Source organism: Silurus meridionalis, chromosome 29 (assembly GCF_014805685.1).
Source record: "Silurus meridionalis isolate SWU-2019-XX chromosome 29, ASM1480568v1, whole genome shotgun sequence".
NCBI classification, from domain to species: Eukaryota; Metazoa; Chordata; class Actinopteri; order Siluriformes; family Siluridae; genus Silurus; species Silurus meridionalis.
Genome location: NC_060912.1, coordinates 8,501,158 through 8,520,276, shown reverse-complemented (window position 1 = coordinate 8,520,276; position 19,119 = coordinate 8,501,158). Strand labels below are relative to the sequence as shown.

The 19,119-nt window shown below is 40.8% G+C and overlaps 1 protein-coding gene across 1 annotated transcript in view; it reads right to left on the bottom strand.

The window, feature by feature from the left end:
• Window positions 1-352: 352 nt before the first annotated feature.
• Window positions 353-19,119, bottom strand: part of skiv2l (SKI2 homolog, superkiller viralicidic activity 2-like) — a 20,779-nt gene continuing 2,012 nt past the window's right edge. The window contains exons 4-29 of the mRNA XM_046844036.1: window positions 18,971-19,088; window positions 18,344-18,458; window positions 17,322-17,396; window positions 17,182-17,235; window positions 16,896-17,053; window positions 16,418-16,585; window positions 15,670-15,815; window positions 15,377-15,523; window positions 15,130-15,214; window positions 14,929-15,035; window positions 14,584-14,730; window positions 13,767-13,863; window positions 12,639-12,851; window positions 11,771-11,881; window positions 10,059-10,170; window positions 8,374-8,492; window positions 7,631-7,762; window positions 7,138-7,275; window positions 6,905-7,009; window positions 6,685-6,820; window positions 6,470-6,596; window positions 6,165-6,375; window positions 5,243-5,353; window positions 4,190-4,408; window positions 2,383-2,523; window positions 353-878 (exon numbers count right to left, since the gene is read on the bottom strand). Coding sequence (XP_046699992.1) covers window positions 678-878; window positions 2,383-2,523; window positions 4,190-4,408; window positions 5,243-5,353; window positions 6,165-6,375; window positions 6,470-6,596; window positions 6,685-6,820; window positions 6,905-7,009; window positions 7,138-7,275; window positions 7,631-7,762; window positions 8,374-8,492; window positions 10,059-10,170; window positions 11,771-11,881; window positions 12,639-12,851; window positions 13,767-13,863; window positions 14,584-14,730; window positions 14,929-15,035; window positions 15,130-15,214; window positions 15,377-15,523; window positions 15,670-15,815; window positions 16,418-16,585; window positions 16,896-17,053; window positions 17,182-17,235; window positions 17,322-17,396; window positions 18,344-18,458; window positions 18,971-19,088 — 3,493 coding nt within the window. The 3' untranslated portion in view covers window positions 353-677. The remainder of the gene's footprint in view (window positions 879-2,382; window positions 2,524-4,189; window positions 4,409-5,242; window positions 5,354-6,164; window positions 6,376-6,469; window positions 6,597-6,684; window positions 6,821-6,904; window positions 7,010-7,137; window positions 7,276-7,630; window positions 7,763-8,373; window positions 8,493-10,058; window positions 10,171-11,770; window positions 11,882-12,638; window positions 12,852-13,766; window positions 13,864-14,583; window positions 14,731-14,928; window positions 15,036-15,129; window positions 15,215-15,376; window positions 15,524-15,669; window positions 15,816-16,417; window positions 16,586-16,895; window positions 17,054-17,181; window positions 17,236-17,321; window positions 17,397-18,343; window positions 18,459-18,970; window positions 19,089-19,119) is intronic.

Here is a 19,119-nt window from a genome sequence, read left to right as displayed (position 1 = left end):
CATGGACTTTTGTTGTACTTATGACCAAGAATATCTGAACGATAAAAAAAAATATGATTAAATTCATTATTAGAAGGGTGACAGTGTACCAGGAATTAAAGTAATCCCTAATGAAGAAAGGAATCAGTGCTGAATCAGTGTAGTTGTTCTACATTGATACGTGTTGGCAGATGTTCAAGAGCAATTTCAACTGCACAGTTACACGGCAGAGAATTGTGTTTGTATAATGACCATACTATGAATTGATCATACATAACATATACATTGATCCACACATAATTCCTACATCTTTCTTTTATAATCAATGTTCTTTAGGAGCCCCAAATCCTATTTTTATGGAGCGGACTATTTCTCATTTTAGACACAGTGGATTTTATTACTGTACAATAAATTACAGGCTATAACCAGCTTTGTCTTCATTGAATCACTGGTAAGTGCTTTTTTTTAAGCAATGCAAGCAAACCGTTTCTCTCCCCGTCACACACATGAACAAAATGTAAACATGATTGGACCCACTTCAAAGCTGCAACCATGTGGATGTGGTATCTTTAGTCATATTCGATGCTCGGTGGCACCACCTTCAATCATTACAGATGGAAAACCGCCACTGCGATCATTAATCGGAAGGTTACGTATACATGTCCACACCCATACACGCTCCTGAGGCATGCACTCGATCAGTGTGTGTAAAGAGATGCGGTGAACACGATGTCTCTGCGGATAGACAGCGACGCTCTCTCCATCTTGCTTCCCAAAACCGAATCTCCTACGATTCGGGCTGCTTGTCTGACCTCCTTCAGAACTTCGTCTAGTCTCTGAATGCAGCGCACCACCGTCCCCTCCTGCACGTCGGTCAGCTGGGCGATCTCCGCGAAGGGCTGTCTCACACACACACAAACACAATTAGAGGTCGAACGATATGGGTTTTTCTCTGCCAGATGCAGATATTTAGAAATCGATGTTGCAGTTTTTCTGACCGTCTAAAAGGTTTTTGGTACCCGTGCCAACCTGCAGCCTAAAGTAGCATCATGTTTAACCAGTGAAATATATAACGCTAGATTAAGAATGAAGGATAAGTTAGCGCCCGAGACTCATTGAGCTGACGGTAGGGAGTGGGGTGGTGTTTTGAGCGTCAGTCAGCTTTAGTTTTTTCGTTTTCCCGGAACTTGTATGCGTTCCGCACCGCTGGCTCTAGTCTACATGTCAAATCCGAAAGAGCTCCGATTGGCTATTCGGCTTGCGGAATGAGCATGCAAGAAAAAAAACGGAACAGACAGAAGCAAACAATGACAAGAGGGAACGCGCAGACGCATACGGTCATTCTTCCTTTTGTTTTTGCAACTTAGACATGATTGTTAATAACAATGCTGCTTGCTTTGTATATTCACAGTTTGGTGTGCAAAAAAAAAAAAAAAATCACAATATTACATCATGAACTGCTTTACTACTCTAAAGCAATGCACTACTTATGGCTGTTAAAATGCTCTACGTGAGTGGGGATGTATTGCGATAAAATAAGCTGATAGTACACAGGCGTGAAAACATATACCTGCACTCACTCTCTTCAGAGCAGGGCATTAAAACGGCTTCTCGGTAGCATGACGAGGTATCTGAGTGGAGGGTTGTTTTTGGTCTTATTAAGTGTGTGAGAGATCAAGAGAGAGGAAATACGGGAACACAGCTATTTACAGCTATATATAAATATATAAACGAACTGACGTGCTTTACAGACCTTCTACATTATTATACATAATGCAGCTTCTGTAACAAGAAAATAAATAAATAAATAAAAACACTGCTCGGATATTGGAAAATAATCAGTTGTGTGTGTAAACAGGCACTCCGCTTTCTTTTCCTATAAAAGCCCGTCCTCATTTACACACCAATAAATGTGTATATCCTGTATGTACACCGATCAGGTATAACATTATGACCACCATATTGTGTTGGTTCCCTTTTTGCTGCTAAAACAGTCCTGATGTGTCAAACATTAACAACATAAACGTCTTCAGCAGTTTGAGCTACAGGAGCTCGTCTGTTGGATCGGCCCACACGGACCAGCCTTGGCTCCCCACGTGCATCAATGAGCCTCGGACGAGCACGACCCTGTCGCCGGTTCACCACTGTTCCTTCCTTGGAGCACTTTTGATAGATTCTGACCACTACAGACCAGAACACCACACAAGAGCTGCAGTTTTGGAGATGCTCTGACCCAGTCGTCTGTCACAATTTGTCAAACTCATGCTTGCCCATTTTTCCTGCTTTTGGTTATGCCTGGTCAGTGTATACAAATGTGTATAACTATTATAGAAATGAGGCCAGAGTGGCCGAGTGATGCGTTAGACTCGTGTTTTTTTTTTTTTTTTTTGAGTTAGTACACACCATTCCTCTGGCCCAGCAGTACACCACCTCAGTCAGGCCAAACTTAAACTGGGACACGAAGTCTTCGGCGGTCTGAGAGAGGCCACACTCGCGCTGTAGCTCCCCGATACGCTGAGCCACACACACCACCCGATCGATCGCCTGTTAAAAGGGAGAAAAGAACAAACAGACCGGATGTTAACTCTTAAATTATTAAAAACTCTGAAGGTCACAAAAGTTTTCATGTCTCTAATCAAGTCTCTCCTGCTCTTTTAGGGGCATTGTTGCACGTTACGCACTCATTCGTTTGCTTTCATCGCTATCTGAAGGCTTCTTTTAAAACTTGTGCATGTTCCAGACCTGTTACAGAACAAGGCTGTGTGTGTGTGTGTGTGTGTGTGTGTGTGTGTGTGTGTCTGGAGCTCAGCAGGTGTGTTGCTCTTTGAGCAGAAGCAGTCTGTTCCAGTAAATGCACTCTGGCACTGCACTTCAGTACTGCACAAGCACTCCCGGTCAGACTGGCGGTAAGCTTGAAACAAAAATCATTATTCCTTTCAATGTAAGAAACCAGAGAATAAATTCAGATGATGTTTGTAGGTTCTACCGTTCTACTATGGAAAGGCCATACTGTATATATTTCCAACATTTTTAAATATCAGTCTGATACTAAAAAAACTGCATATCTATCTATCTATCTATCTATCTATCTATCTATCTATCTATCTATCTATCTATCTATCTATCCATCTATCTATCTATCCATCTATCTATCCATCTATCTATCCATCTATCTATCCATCTAATGTCTATCTATCCATCTATCCATCTATAGTATGTATATCGATCCATCGATCCATCCATCCATCCATCCATCCATCCATCCATCTATCTATCTATCTATCCATCTATCTATCCATCTATCCATCTATCTATCCATCTATCTATCCATCTAATGTCTATCTATCCATCTATCCATCTACAGTATGTATATCTATCCATCTCTCTCTCTCTATCCATCCATCCATCCATCCATCCATCTATCTACAGTATGTATATATATCTATCCATCTACAGTATGTATATCTATCCATCTCTCTCTCCATCCATCCATCCATCTATCCATCTATCTATCCATCTATCCATCTATCCATCTATCCATCTATCTATCCATTTTATAATTTTTATCATAATAATTAATAAGAATGACATTTGTTGCATCAGTAAAACAGATGTTTAAAAATGATTTATTTATTTATTTTTCTAACCGAGAAAAGAAAGGATGTCGTGAATAATTGTGCGCTGTGTCACAGGTTTTAATTTCGCCTCTGTAATATTTATTTATTTATTTATTTATTTATATTTTTTACTTAAAAAGGTTTAACTACGTAGTAATGCTACGTTAATCGCGCGTTAATAAAATTAGTGCCGCCAAAATATATTTGCGGTGTTGACGCCTTAACTTTGACAGCCCTAACAAATAATAATAAATAGATAATAAATGTATTTTCTTTTTCTTTGTCAAGCTAACTGCTATAAACTTTGTGTAAGGCGGATGATGGAAAGGAAAAACTCTGAAATGACATGAAGAAACCTTGAGAAGCTTAAAAAGGATCCCCGCCTTATTTGGGTGACACTGGATACTGTGATCAATAATTAATACCTTACTGCTGACATTTCGGTTCCAACAATTGGTCAGTTCGTTTAGAAATGTTCTAATGTATCTATTAAGGTAGTCAAAGAGACAGAATCCTCCAGAAGGAGGTACTTTTATAGTAAATTGAGCGTAGCAGTGCCACATGCACGCACACAACAGTTGCTGTGCAATTACCTCCTGGATTGTGTTGGGGATGTGCGGCTCTATCTGAGTGTTCTGTGTGAAGACGAGACAGGACAGCAGGGCGGCGCTCTCCTCGGGCGCCAGAGGACTCAACGTGTTCTCAAACAGCAGCTCTGTGAGCAGGAGCTCATGACTGCTGATCTGACACGCTACCCGACCTTTCAGCTGTACCGCTCCGCTACTGTCGATGTAGTTCAGAGCTTCTAGGACCTGCGGATCAGAACACCGTTATAATTACCACAACACTTCAAAACAAAAACAAAAACAAAAAAGTGGAAAAACCTCTCTAAATTTGTTTCTCTACTAATTTGTTCTAATTTGTTGCTCAGGAACCCAGGAGTGGCAGCCTGTCGTGGCTGACATTTGAACTCAAAAATTACGGATCCAAAGTCCAATACCTTAAACACTAAGCTACACTACCATTATGGTTTGCTTTTACATGTTTAATGCATTGGACGTTGGTCTAGAAACATGTCTAAGGAGGAGTGAGAGGGAAAAAAATAAAAGGGTGGTGTGCAAACATGGTAGCGTACGTTGTATAACATTAAAGAGTAACAATATTCGGATTAAACGTGTCAAATTTTTAGTATTTGCCAAGTAGATAAATGACACCCTTTGTGAAATCAACTTAAAGGTTTGAATGGTGAGTGATACAGATGTCCCAGCGTTACGATGGATCAACTTTTCGATCTTGCGACAGTGAAAGCGCGACAACAAAATTGGAAAAATATTTCACGTTTCGCTGAAAAACCCTAAATATATACTGTATACAGTACGGTACTGTAAATTGCTTTGTCTTGCTAAATTATATACAGTAATGTGTAAATTATTAACCTCTTAGCCTTCAGCATCGGCCCTCGTGTCCATTAGCCCGTTGTTCTCAGATGTAAATGTTTAACAATAGATTAAATGAAAAGGGTATCAAGGTATACCTTTATATATAAAGCAAATTACAGTATACTACCGCATACTCATCACTATTCTTTAAGACTCCTGGGTAGGCTAGACCATGCCTGTAGCCGGCCAGCGTAATGGGGCACTGACCTTAATCCTCTGGTGGTACTCGGGCAGCAGAGTCAATGACTGATCTGAGATCAAGTACAGCAGTTTGTCCAACTCTTCCTGCAGTTTCATTCGCTCCTGCACACGTGCAAACTGGGGATGGGAAAACATTAAAAGAGGAGCCACCGTTAAACAATCTGCTCAGTCTCTCGTAGAACAAGCTTTTCTAACTAGCATTCGGGAAATTCAAATTAGTGGCAGATGAGTTTAATCTCGTTCCTCCGACGCTGAAGACTGGATGGCATTAATATCAGCTTAGGAGACAATAGCCTCTAATGCCGAAAGGACCGAAAGGGGTTGGCAGCCAGGGCCAGAAGGATTAGCTATTATATATCGTTTTTATTACCAGGCAAAGATGTGCTGCAGCTTAAAAGAACAGACTTTTTTTTTATTCTGCCGTCGTGGTATTTTTTGAATGTTTTATTTGCAGCTTCAAGAATTTCTCTTTAAAGGAGAAAATCCTGACAATTGCACACATCGCGGGAGTGAATGAATGATCGATGGAAGGAATGAAGGCATTTGTTAAAATATGCTGAAATAAGTAGAACAGATAAATAGAAAATATATTTAGAAAATTAAATATTAAATGTAAAACACACATCTGCAATACGGATTTTTTTATTATTATTAATAATCAAATAATAAATTTAATTTCAATTAAATTAATAAATTTTACTTGTTCCAATTAAACTGATTACTCAATTTAATAAATAGAAAAAAAAAAAAAAAAAAAAAGCAATATATTAGCAATATATTGATTTATTTGAAATATTATTACAAGCAATTTTATGTTTCCGCATTTTGTGTACCGTTACGGCCTTGATATACGTGACTTTTACAAAGAATAATCTAAAAATGTTAATATTAATAAAAAAAAATAATAAAACCAAAAGGTGAGATATACCTGCTCTGTGAAAGTGGGTGAGTGTGTGCAGTGGAAGTCTTTGAGACTGTCCTGAAGGACTCGCTGTCTCATCACAGCCTCCACCACATCCACACTCTTCAGGTGGAGGTCATTCACAGGGTCGAGGGTTGAGATGCCAGACGGGCTGGCCTCGGCCAATCGCAGGAGCTCCTGAGTTGCAGTAGAAATGGCTTGACCGGGTGGATCCAGTCTGGAAGAAATAAAAAGAAGGAAAGTTGAATGACCAGAGAAAGAGGAATAAATCTGAAATTAAAAAAACTTGACAAAACAAGGGGTTCGTCCACCTGAAGCGGGGCTGCTGTCTCTTTTTATAGTTGTCGATAATCCGCTCTGGAATGACCTTCAGGGTCTTCATGGTGATCGCAGAGATTTCCTGCGACTTCAGCTTCTGCACTGTGTGACTGCAGGGACCTAAAACACACACACACACGCTATGAGATTAATTTGCATAAATTTTAATATTCATTTGGAATAAGGAGGTAAGCAGTGCGAGTCTGACCCTCTGGAATGAAAAGGCTGGTGTTGTGAAGGTGTGTGAGCGCGCGGTTGTTCGGAACGTTCTCTGCTGCTTCTTCGTTCCCTTTCTCGCAAATGATGAGGGCGGTGAACGTCCGATTCACAGAGTCCGTGGACACCTGAGGCGGCAGAATGACAAACGATTCCGATAAACAAACTCAGAGACGGCAAATTAGAGAGCTCTGAAGCAGATACACACGGACCTGTAGGAGGACAGCCAGGGCGTTGAAGTGCTGAGCGTTGTTGACCACCACAACCCGCCCCACTGACAAGGCCTTAATCCCGTTCACGGACTCCATCACTGCTTGCTGAGAAGAGCGGGAAAGAAAACTCACGTTTACTCACACTAAGAGTAGTACCTGATGAAATTGCCGAGGCATTGTGCAAAATGTTCTTGTCTGTTACTGTGTGTGTGAGTGTGCGTGTGTTAATGTACCTGCAAGGCTTCTGTTGTAATGCGTAGCTCGGTCAAAGTGTGGTAGTAGGAAAGCAGGTCAGATAGCTGACCCTCTGTGTCAAGAGGTGGTAGAGAGGAAAGCTCACGTTTCAGCTCTGATATCCTTCTCTCGTTCGCCTGAGACAGACAGAGAGATAAAGTGACAGACAGCAAAGACAAATAAATGTCAAAGATAAAGATAAACAACGATACATCTGTTACACATCTTTCCTAGAAAAGTGAAAAACAAATACAACCCTTTGATGTCAGTCCACTAATTTGCCTTTGTGCATCTGTGTGTGTGTGTGTGTGTGTTCGCTCTCTCGATATGCGAAAGTGTCAAGAAATGCTAAAGAAGCCGTACTGCAAGATTGTCATCAAAACCTTTATTATAATATTTAAAAATATATATATATATTAAAATATATTTAATAAAAAAAAATTATTACACAAAAACAAGCCTTGAAAGAAGATTTAGAGGAAAAGTATCCACCTGTGTGTCCCTGTGGTTCTCGGAGAAGCTCCTGCGCATCATATCAGTGACTCTGAGGGCCTCGACTCGCAGCAGGTTAAGGATCATGGTGTAAGTCAGCCTGAACTGTGATTGCAGCAACGTCGGCTTTCCCTGAGGAAACACACAAAGTCTTTTCATTAATAAGAATCTGCGTGGCCTGCAAACGGGAAACGTTTAATCCTTTCACCATATTACAGCGATTACCACAGAAATGACCAAACAGCTGAAGAAATAAACACAAAACCCATTAATGGAGCTGTGCATCAGCTGGGTTTTTTTTTTTTTTTTTTTTGGAGATTGAAGATCGTTTTTCGACCCGCTGTGCATAATTACAGCTCTCGGTCCATCCTGGATGCCGTTGCCATGGAGCGGCAGGAGCCTCTGGACCAGTCCATTAAACTGGTAGTGCAGAAAAACGTTTAGAGAAGAGCCAGAGAAGAACCCCCAAGCGTAAAATACCCTTCAGTGTTTAATACAAACGGCAATGAAAGAACCGTGAATCTCGGCCTTTTAGCAATGCATTAGTATATGATCGTACATATCAGGTCAATAAAGATGCAATATAATTCAGTTCAGTGTGAATAAGCTCTTTCAGTATGATTCACATTAGGATTTTTGTTTTAGGATTTTTAGTATAAACTTAGATTGTTTCTGATTCAATGAGGTACATATATAAACCCTCAAAACGATAAAATGGAGGTGGACTCAGTATCAGAACCCACCAGCATCATTGTGTGCAGATCCGCCATTTCGTGAACTCCTGTCTTGCAGAGGATGATAACCGTCCCTGTAGCATCCAGCCCTCTTCTGCCTGCTCTCCCCGCCATCTGGATGTACTCACCTGTAGTACAAACAAATGCAATCACAAAGACAACATCTTTGAGGGGGAACTGAGACTATATTAAAAGTGTATTAATAAACTCTGGGCTGAAGGTGTGGCCTCTGTGTCAGTCAGTCACAGTGTAGGAGGTGTGGCCTCTGTGCCAGTCAGTCACAGTGTAGAAGGTGTGGCCTCAGTATCAGTCAGTCACAGTGTAGAAGGTGTGGCCTCTGTCAGTCGGTCAGTCACAGTGTAAAAGGTGTGGCCTCTGTGTCAGTCAGTCACAGTGTAGGAGGTGTGGCCTCTGTGTCAGTCAGTCACAGTGTAGGAGGTGTGGCCTCTGTGTCAGTCAGTCACAGTGTAGGAGGTGTGGCCTCAGTATCAGTCAGTCACAGTGTAGAAGGTGTGGCCTCTGTGTCAGTCAGTCACAGTGTAGAAGGTGTGGCCTCTGTGTCAGTCAGTCACAGTGTAGAAGGTGTGGCCTCTGTGTCAGTCAGTCACAGTGTAGAAGGTGAGGCCTCTGTGTCAGTCAGTCACAGTGTAGGAGGTGTGGCCTCAGTATCAGTCAGTCACAGTGTAGGAGGTGTGAGATATGTGTCAGTCAGTCACAGTGTCGGAGGTGTGGCCTCTGTATCAGTCAGTCACAGTGTAGGAGGTGTGGCCTCAGCGCATTTTAATTCCAACAGAGTTTCTGTATTCCTGTATATTCATATTCATCTCCAATCACTCTCACTTAACATTAAATACCAACACTGATAATAAACAATAATTATAGTAGTAAGATTTGCACATGTAATGTCAGGCGCGTATAATGTTTGGCTTATGACCACCTCAAATTTGTTAATATAATAATCCAAGTATTTATTGCAACTCAGTTTAGATCAAACGGCAAACAAAGAAATGAGCTTTGTGTCATGTCCCATGTTCACTGATCACGGTGTGCAAATTACACTCGTCTATGCAAAGCGATTACACCCACTCGGCACATTAAAGGCCTCCTGTAGTATTTCATAAAGCTTTCCATGGAGCAAATTTACATTAGACATCGGTCTTGAATGCAGATTAATTGTGTTGCCCGTTCACTATGCTCTGTTATTCTGTCAGCACCTGGCCGGACCTAATGAGCAGTGCACTCACTGACACTGAAGAGGATCGGTTCAGTTTTCGTTAATTTCTGTTATCATAAATAATAAGGAAAAACAGGAGCAGGCTGACTGCGAGGGCTGACACTTACACACGTAGACAACTTCAAAATTATTGGCACCCTTATTATTGGGGAAACAGGTTATATAAAAAAAACTTCATGGTGGATTTGTTAAGCTTCTGACATGGACGTAGTGGCAAGAAAACCCGTGAAGTGAAAGGATCTTTAGTGGTGAGTGATCTCTGTATTGTCCGTTCACATGAAGCATCATAGAAGACTAACCTAAGGGTGAAAGAACCTAAAATGCAGGACTGCTAAAACCCCTCCTCATTCAAAGTATTTTTTTAATGAGGGTGCCAATAATTCTGAAGCTGACTGTAGATTCATTAACATAGTAACATGAAGAATTACATTTCATTTATTATTATTTATTTATTTTTTACCAGGATGGAGGTTTCTGAATCCAGTTCCGTCGTGTTTGCGGATGCTGTCGAACACCACGGTCCTGGCCGGCATGTTCACACCCATCGCAAAAGTCTCGGTGGCGAAAAGAACCTGCACGAGGGAGAGAACATCGCTGTGATCATCTGCATACACTAGATTACTCATGATGCGTGGGGGCAAACAGTGAGGACCCGATATCCTACATGTATCGCCGTGCTAGTTATAGCTAATCTCCAGCGGGTTTTGAAATGCACAAATCGACACGCGTGGTGGAATTGGCTGATATTAAAGTTCCGGCATCGTAATGACGTTAGGGAGAAGGAAGACTCGTCCATAAGGCTAATTAAAAATAGCAAAATGCCCCCCAAACCAACCTGGTAATAACGGAAGATGAGCAAACTGGAACCTCATTAGCTCTTATCTATTACATGTGAAACACAACACCTGAAAGTGTGCTGATGGGGGAATAGAATCAATGCTGCACTGGTGTACAAAAAACTGCACATTACGACCTTAAAAGCAATTATTCGTCTCTAACAATTATTTCTCTTGGAATATAGAGTAATTAAAAAACGCAATGTTGTTGTTTTTGTTTTATTCATTTACATATCGTATTTTTCGGACTATAAGCCGCTACTTTTTTCCCACGTTTTGAACCCCGCGGCTTAAACAACGAAGCGGCTAATTTATGGATTTTTCCTGGGTTTTTCCCGGTTTCACAAACTTCAAGCCAAAAAACTGAACCCCATAACATTAGACCAATTAAATTTCCAAACGGAAACAAACAAACAAAAAAAATAAAATAAAATAAAATAAAAACGCACCTCACCTGTGTTCTGAGCTGCACGGCATCGGGAGAAAAAACTTCCATCGGGTGATTTTTAAACGCACGACGATGCCAAAAGATAAACTCCCGAGAGAAATAGTAGTGAAAGGAAGGAGGAAGACAGTGAACAATGACTTTCTTGGTCGGCTACTGTTTAGATACAAGCCGTTGTAACGTGTTGAGTCAGGGTAAAGGGAGAGCTCGCTTCTGGCAGGCTATTCCCAAAACATCGCTATGCTCCTAAAGAAAGCGCAACATATTTCACCCGTTACACCGTGTGTAACGTGTCTTTCGTTAAAGCCTGTGTAAAGTTCATTAGTTTCAGTGTAGACGGCTTATTTATGTTAATAATAATATGTAAAATTCAGTGGGTGCGCTTTATAGTCCGGAAATTACGGTAATGTAATGTTGGGAAATGTTTTGAGTTTTACATTTTGAGGAGAACCAAACAAGTTTAAGTGAAAGTTTAAAGGGACAGTATTTTACTGTGTAGCTCTACTTTAACTCAACTACATGGTTTGAGCACTTCATCTACTGCTGGAAAATTACCTGGTTACTGTAGAATGCGAGAGAGAGAGAGAGAGAGAGAGAGAGAGAAAAGCAAAATGCGGTTATAGAAAAAATTCTGAAAAAAGGTCTGATTTGAGAATTCAGCAGTCGTGTAGCATATGATACAGCGACATGCCAATTATGGGTTTAACTCAAATTAAAAACATACATCTCATTTTTATAGATTTTATAAAGAGTTATAAAGAGCAGAAACACTCAATGTTCTGAAATTCTTCCTCATGCTTCCTCATTTTTGCTTTTAATTAATTTATTTATTTTTAAACACGGTTTGTTACCCGAGAAGACTCAAAAAGACACGACAGGTGTGAGACGTACTTTTACGAGACCTTTCGAGAAAAGCATCTCGATGACCTCCTTGAGGATCGGCAGGATGCCGCTGTGGTGCACGCCGATGCCTCTCTTCAGCAAGTCCTTCATCAGCAGGATCTGAGGAACAAAAACCAACATCATTTATGTAAAAGAATTTATTGCTCTGACAAAAAAAAGAAATCTCATAGTACCAGGGATCCACACTTGCTCCAAACACTTTCATGTCTTCTGCAGAGTTAGATCTTCTGACTCGCAATCCATACCTCAGCTTTTACAGGCTGCACGGCTGTTTTTTTTTTTTTTTATTTCTCTGGCAATGTTATCGCTTAAGTAATCCGTATCTCCAGTGCGGTCCATTAAAGCTGGAAAATACGTACGGTTAATTACCCGGGTTTCAGATACGCTCCTCTGAGCAGGTTATTGCTTAGCTGAGTGCTTTGACTGATCCTTAAGTAAGAGGATGTGAAGCATAAAGTGAAAAAAAGAAGTCAGGAGTAATGCATGAACGTGATTAATAGTGCTACTAAGAAAAAAAAATACAAAATAAAAAAGACACAAAATATGCGTCTTTCATTGTTGCTTTGGAGCAGGGACGGTGTTCTGAGTAAAAGGAACCAACATGGCAACCAAAAAAGACCAAACTTTTGACAGGAAAATTGTACATTACTGTAATTACACTACTGCAGGAAAATGGGGTGTGAATATTTTTACCCCAGTAGATGTATTAAAACATCAGCTTTAACCATCTTCCAGAGAAAAGACAAGAAATATGAAAGAAAGCCACATTTTCCATGTGCCTTCGTGTGTTATGTGATGGAACGAGATGATTATGGATCACGCTTGATTCTGAGTACTCATGAAAATCAGGTTGTACCTGAGGGAGCTGTCGATCTCCTCCTCTCAGCCTGCTCAGACTCCTAAGGAAGAAGGAGTGGATCTCGTTCTTCTCTACAGAGGTGGTCAGGTCCAGAGAGGTGAGCGCGCGAGCGTTGTCGTCGCAGCGGGTGCGCGAGAAGGTGAACGCCACCACCGGAGTCTGCTGCCTCTCTGACAGGAAGTGGAGCAGCGTCTGCCACACGGCTCGGTCCTGAAACACACATGCATTCATTGGGATTCTTTCTTTTTTGACAACGCATTAAAAACCAAAACAAAAAAATTGGAATACGAGCGCCCCCTAGTGGACGAACGAACAATTACTTGGCAAAAAAAATCCCTTTTACGAGTGCAATAAAACAGTCGTAACATCTACACTCCATGGAAAAAAGTTTAACACCTTAACATAGGATTCATATGTGCTTTTTTCGAACATCCATTCCACATTTAGTCCACAATTACTGTTATAAAAACCTCCCGTCTTCTGGGAAGATGTTCCACTAGACTTTAGAGTGCATTGACAGAGATTTTTGATCATTCAGCTGCAAAAGTGTTAGCAGTGGTTAGAAGGTACTGATGTAGGTGATGTAAAGAGGCCTGGGGTGCAGTCAGCATTCCAATTCATCCTAAAGGTGTTCAGTAGGGTTGAGGTCAGAGCTCTATAACAGGCCATGCGAGATCTTCCATTCCAACACATGTAAAGCATGAGGTCTTCATAGACCTGGTTTTGTGCCCAGTCATGCTCGAACAGGTTTGTGTCTCCTAGTTCAATTAAAGGGAAAATTTCATGCCACTCCAAAGGCATCATGTATATTTTATATACTGTATATATACAACTGTGTGGTAAAAATTTTGAAAAAAAACCCACATATGGCTGGAAAAGTCAGGTGTCCCAATACTTTTGTTTATAGAGTATATGTTTAATTAAAAAAAAAAAAAAAAAAACCTGTTAGTTGGGCCTCACTCATGATAGCTTATGTTCTTTACATCTTGCAGTTATGAAAATGAGTCCGATACACAGTCCCGAGAAAACTTCACACTCTTACATACATACTACTAACATCACTTTAAGTATGTCCTCTAAATGCTAGATTATTACACTACTATTGTTAGAAATCAGAACACGGACCTGATTTGGTGTGGTGCTCTGTGAAACCTTCTTCGTGCCAAAAGACTGAGCATGTTTACTGGTGCGTTCCTTTTTCGCCTCCACAGCTGCATAGTATCTAAAACACATACACAAAAAAAAAAACTAATAAACAAACCGATCTTCCCCAAAAAAAACAAAAAAAAACCCAAAAAACAAAGTACAACCTATGCACAAGTTGCCTAATGGTTTCGCTCTTGAAGCGACAAAAAAACACCTCGGACGACTCGTTGCAGCGTCGCACGTATTTCACGTCGAACGACCCTCTGCCAGGTTTTACGCAGAATTCCACGTTTGCGTTTTTGCTCTGACTTGCTGTCTATGATTAACTCGCAGACGTGTTAACATGGTCAGAATAGCGCCAGTTAGCATCGTTAGTCTCGAACCACCTCATGTGGTTGTTTAATGCTGGAACTTTTAACAGCATGAGGGTACTCAGTGGTTAAAACTCTGGGTTACTGAACGGAAGGTCGGGGGTTCAAGCCTCGGCATTACCAATTATCCACTCTTGGGCCCTTGAGCAAGGCCCTCCGGGGGCACTGTATCATGGCAGACCCTGTGTTCTGACCGCAAAAACAGAATTTCACTGTGCTGTAAAAGGACAAGTATAAAGCACCTTATATATTCCTTTAAACACTAGAAAGCCAATAAGAGATTAGATTTTTCTTTCACACAGATAAAATCCCTTCAGTAATCGTGATCAATAGCTTCACTTCCTGCATGCTTTCGATTGGTTGCTGTTTTGTCCTGCAATGAAAACTGTTCCATCTTATAAAAAGGTAAGTCTCCTGGCTTTTACCCTTTAGTCAGGAAACCTCCAGTAGCATCCAGCAGGAGGAAGAGCTCTTTCTGAGTCTTGGTGCTGTTTCCTGTGTAGAGGTAGTGCTCCAGCGGCACCGGCCTCTTCACTGTACTGATCACGTAGATGGGCCTTTTCTTGATCCGCCTGGCAAAAAAGGGGAAACGGTAAATTTAACTACATTTCCATTTTGCATTTTAAATAGAATTTTGCTACCTATATGCCTCCACAGGATTTTCTATGCGAGGGTTTAAGCGAGAAGATCCGATTGCTAAATCCCTCACAAGTCGCGTCATAAAAAAAATAAAGCGTCGGTTTATTGAGACGAAGATGAAGAAGACGTACCCGATCCATTCGCTGAACTCCACCGCGTTGGGCACTGTAGCGCTGAGCAAGATGATGCTGACGTGATCAGGAAGCATGATGAGTACTTCCTCCCAAACAACACCTCTCTGAAACAGAAAAGGAAAGACTCTTCTAGCTGAGAATCTTTCATAGAATCAACAGAATAAAACATGACAAATCTACTTCAAAAACTCATCTGACCTCTGCGTCGTTGATGTAATGGACCTCGTCGAATATAACCCACTCCAGGTCCCGAATGACCTCGGATCCGTTATACAGCATAGACCTGAGAGAGAGAAAGAAAGAGAGAGAGAGAGAGAGAGAGAGAGAGAGAGAGAGAGAGAGAGAGAGAGAGAGAGAGAGAGCGCGAGAAAAAGGCATAATAGTTGCCTCTTATACAACAGAATCGTAATGGATGTTACTCAGTGAATCATGATTGCTTTATTACCTCAGGATTTCAGTGGTCATGATGAGACAGGAGGCCTCAGGGTTCAGCTGAACATCTCCAGTCAAAAGCCCAACGTCACCAAACGTGTTTTTGAAATCACGGAATTTCTGATTGGATAAAGCTTTAATGGGGGAGGTGTAGATGGTTCTGGCGGAAAAAAACGATCGTCAAAGAGAACAGCGTCATTATCGTTATCATCGGCAGTCTTCTGATTTTCCGCTAACATCATTTTTTTTTTGGACATTTGGGCTTTTATGTACAGATTCATCACACACACACATATACATACACACCTGGTCATGTGTTTCTGCGAGAGCGCTATGGCGTACTCAGCCACCACGGTCTTTCCCGCCGAGGTGTGAGCCGCCACAAAGACCGAGTCGTGAGCCTCAAGCCTGAGGATGGCCTGCTTCTGAAACTTGTCCAGCTCAAACGGATACTAAAACATGCACAAATACACACGAGAAAATACATCATTTATTCTATTCCCCTGTGGGTAATAACTAACAGATATGACCATATAGTAACATAATAGCACACTAATAATAATGTAGTTATATAATGGGTTTAACGTTAACTCCAGTACACAGGTGCTGGACCAAAGACTGTTGAAAGAACATCTACTTATAATCTTATACTCCAGTGCTCATGTTAGTTCTCACTCTCCAGTGTTCTGTATTGTTGAAAGATTTATGATCAAACTCTTGATGTCACCCAAATGAGGATGGGTTCCCCTTTTGAGTCTGGTTCCTCTCAAGGTTTCTTCCTCATTACATCTAAGGGAGTTTTTCCGGGTCACAGTCGCCATGGCTGCTCATCAGGGATAATCACACACCATTCACCTTCACTGTTAATTTCTGTAAAGCTGCTTTGAGACAATGTCTGTTGTGAAAAGTGCTACAGAAATAAACTTGACTTGACTTGACTGTTTAAGGGCTTTCAACACAATAAAATCACTATCCATAAATAAGTGCCCTGTGTGTTCCAGAGCTAATTTCTTTACTTATTAAAACAACATACAGTATATATACACACAGGTACCTTGAAAGCAGGATTGGGGATTCGTTTGTAGAAATCGTCACAGGGAGAGGTGATGTCCACAGGGACCGCCCACTTCCTTTCCTTCTTCTCCTCTTGGCTTTTCTGCATTCCTCCATCAGTCCGGCTTGGTGATGAAGTTGGAACGGGAGTAGGAGATGGCAGCGTGTCCTGAAAGACAAAAAAAAAAACCCGAGAAGAATTGTGTGTTAAAAAGAGTATAAAATAGTAATGTTCCTGGGTTTTTAATGACATGACGAGCTAAATGTCTCCCTTATCGAGCTCACGGGAGAGAAAATGAGAAACGGGGAGCTGACGGATTGTTTTTATGGTGGTTCCACAAAATTAAATGTAACCCTAAATGGATTTTAAAAAAATAAATTAAAAAAAAACACATGAGGACATGCTGCAAAATTCTAATCAGGATGTTGCGATTCATTTCCTGTAATTGTTTTATTCCATATACTGATTTAGTGTTTACCTTAATACCCAGATCTTCAAGGCTGTTAGTTCTGTGGAGTTTGGACTCCTCTTTACTTCCTGAGCCTTTCTCTTTCTCCTCAGGTACATGTTCGATTATGTCCTCGAATGTAGACAGCAGGGACAGCAGGTTCACGTCTCCTTTTGTGGTTTTGGCCTCTGAATGATTTTGAGAGCAGATACAGAGTAAGGCATCAACAACAGGGGAATAGATTTGTATGTGTCTGTGTGTCTGTGTGTGTGTGTGTGTGTGTGTGTGTGTGTGTGTAAAAAGCTCTGAATTAAACCTTTGTTACTGAAGTTCATGCCGGCTTTTAGCCCCGGAGGCACCGTGAGTAAATCTAAACAAAGGAAAAAATAAAAATAAATAAAATATATACAAAAGCGTTGAATATAAACAGCCATGTTGCAAATCTGCAGAATTCACCATTCTCAAAGTCGATGTCCTCCTCCAGCTCGAATTTTTTCTCTATCAGCTCTAACGTCAGCTCCTCCATACCACCTGAATGAGGACAAAACAGAGGCTCTGCATTACACTGTTGGTTTATTTGGCCAATGCTTTGCAAGAAAATCTGAAAATCTGAAGCCGGGAGAAAAAAAAAAAGAATTAAACGAGATCTCGAAGACGTGTGCAGGTTTGTGTCTTTACGTCATGAAAGGATGAATCAGAATTAACAGATGTAAAAGAATAACTGTAAAAAAGAGAAATGAAGATTTTTAAGACTATTAAGTGTTTAGGATGATCCGCTGTGGCGACCCCTACTGGAAGAAGTCGAAAGAACAAGAAGAAGAAAACCTATGAGTGTTTCTATCGTTTAATGCAAATGAGTAGGTACATAATAACAAAAAAACAACCATACATGAATTGGACATTAATGACTGGAAGAACTTTCTGTGTACAAGTACATTTCTGGCTCTAACAAAAGATCATAGAGTGGAAAAATGATTCGGGAGTAATCCATGAAAAGTCCAAATTGGGCATATGTTTCTCTAATAGAAGATCTTCTATAAGATGGAGAACAGGAGAGATGATGTTTATCAGACTGCCACACCCCCACCAGTTAAACATGGAGGTGGAAGCTTAATGGTTTGGGTTTGTTTTTGGAGCAGGGAAATTTAGAGACTCAATCCGGGTAAAAGGAACCAACATGGCAACCATTCCTTACTTCAACACCATGCGATTCCTGGACTTCGATACGTTTTAATTATTCAGAGCGCAGTCATCTGGATTGTTATCTTGCATAGAATGACCTGCCCGGACATCGCACCTAAATCCTTCTAAACTGCTCTGGGATGAACTGGATCACAATCTCAGAAAGAAATCTCAAGGGGAAAGAGGCGTTTCAGCTGAATGCTGAAATTGTGCAAAGTTGTTGTTCATGCTAAGGGAGGATTGTTTTTGAATGGAAATACAGTGTAAAATGTCCCTGAAGGAAAAAATGGAAGCACCTGGTAAGAAGGGGTAGTTGGTGTTGCTGCCTCTGAGGCTCTCAGATGGAGGTCCAGGCTGCCGCTGCATCGATAAAGAGTTCTTTGCGGACAAGCCGGTGTGCTCCAGTAACACCTGAACCAGAGAGAGAATCATGTCGATTAACAAATAGAAATATGTGGAAACGCGGCTAATATTCCCGGCATTGGATTTTTTTATTAGAAATAAATATAAATACAAAAAATAGAAATGATAGTAATAATCAGTGGCGTAGAAACTAATATGTAATTCGTTACTGTATTTTATTGAAGTGTTTCAACATCAATTTCAAAGCAATCCGCTTTTTTTGTATCTACTGATCCCAACATCCAATTCAGCATCAGTTCCAACAGCTCATTTTTTGGGCTCATGATCATTTGAATAAACATCAATCAGTGAGTCATTAATATAATTCTATTAATAAATCGTTGTGTTAAGAGTCACATTAGAGTCTTTTCACATGAGTAAACATGATAAATAGGAACATTATAGTCGTAATAAATCATAGTACTAATAATAGTAATCAATTCCCATTCTAGTGTGTGTGTGTGTGTGTGTGTGTGTGTGTGTGTGTGTTATATTTAATATACGATTAGACATTTGAGCACCTCGGTGAAATCCTGCAGCATGCCGGTGGTGGGATCTCTCACTACAGACACACCCGAGTGTAGAGGAGACAACGAACAGTGCAACAACGAGTCCACCTGTCGGTCCCTTTTGGTCAGTCTGAGAGACAAAAAAAAATAATGGTTTGATC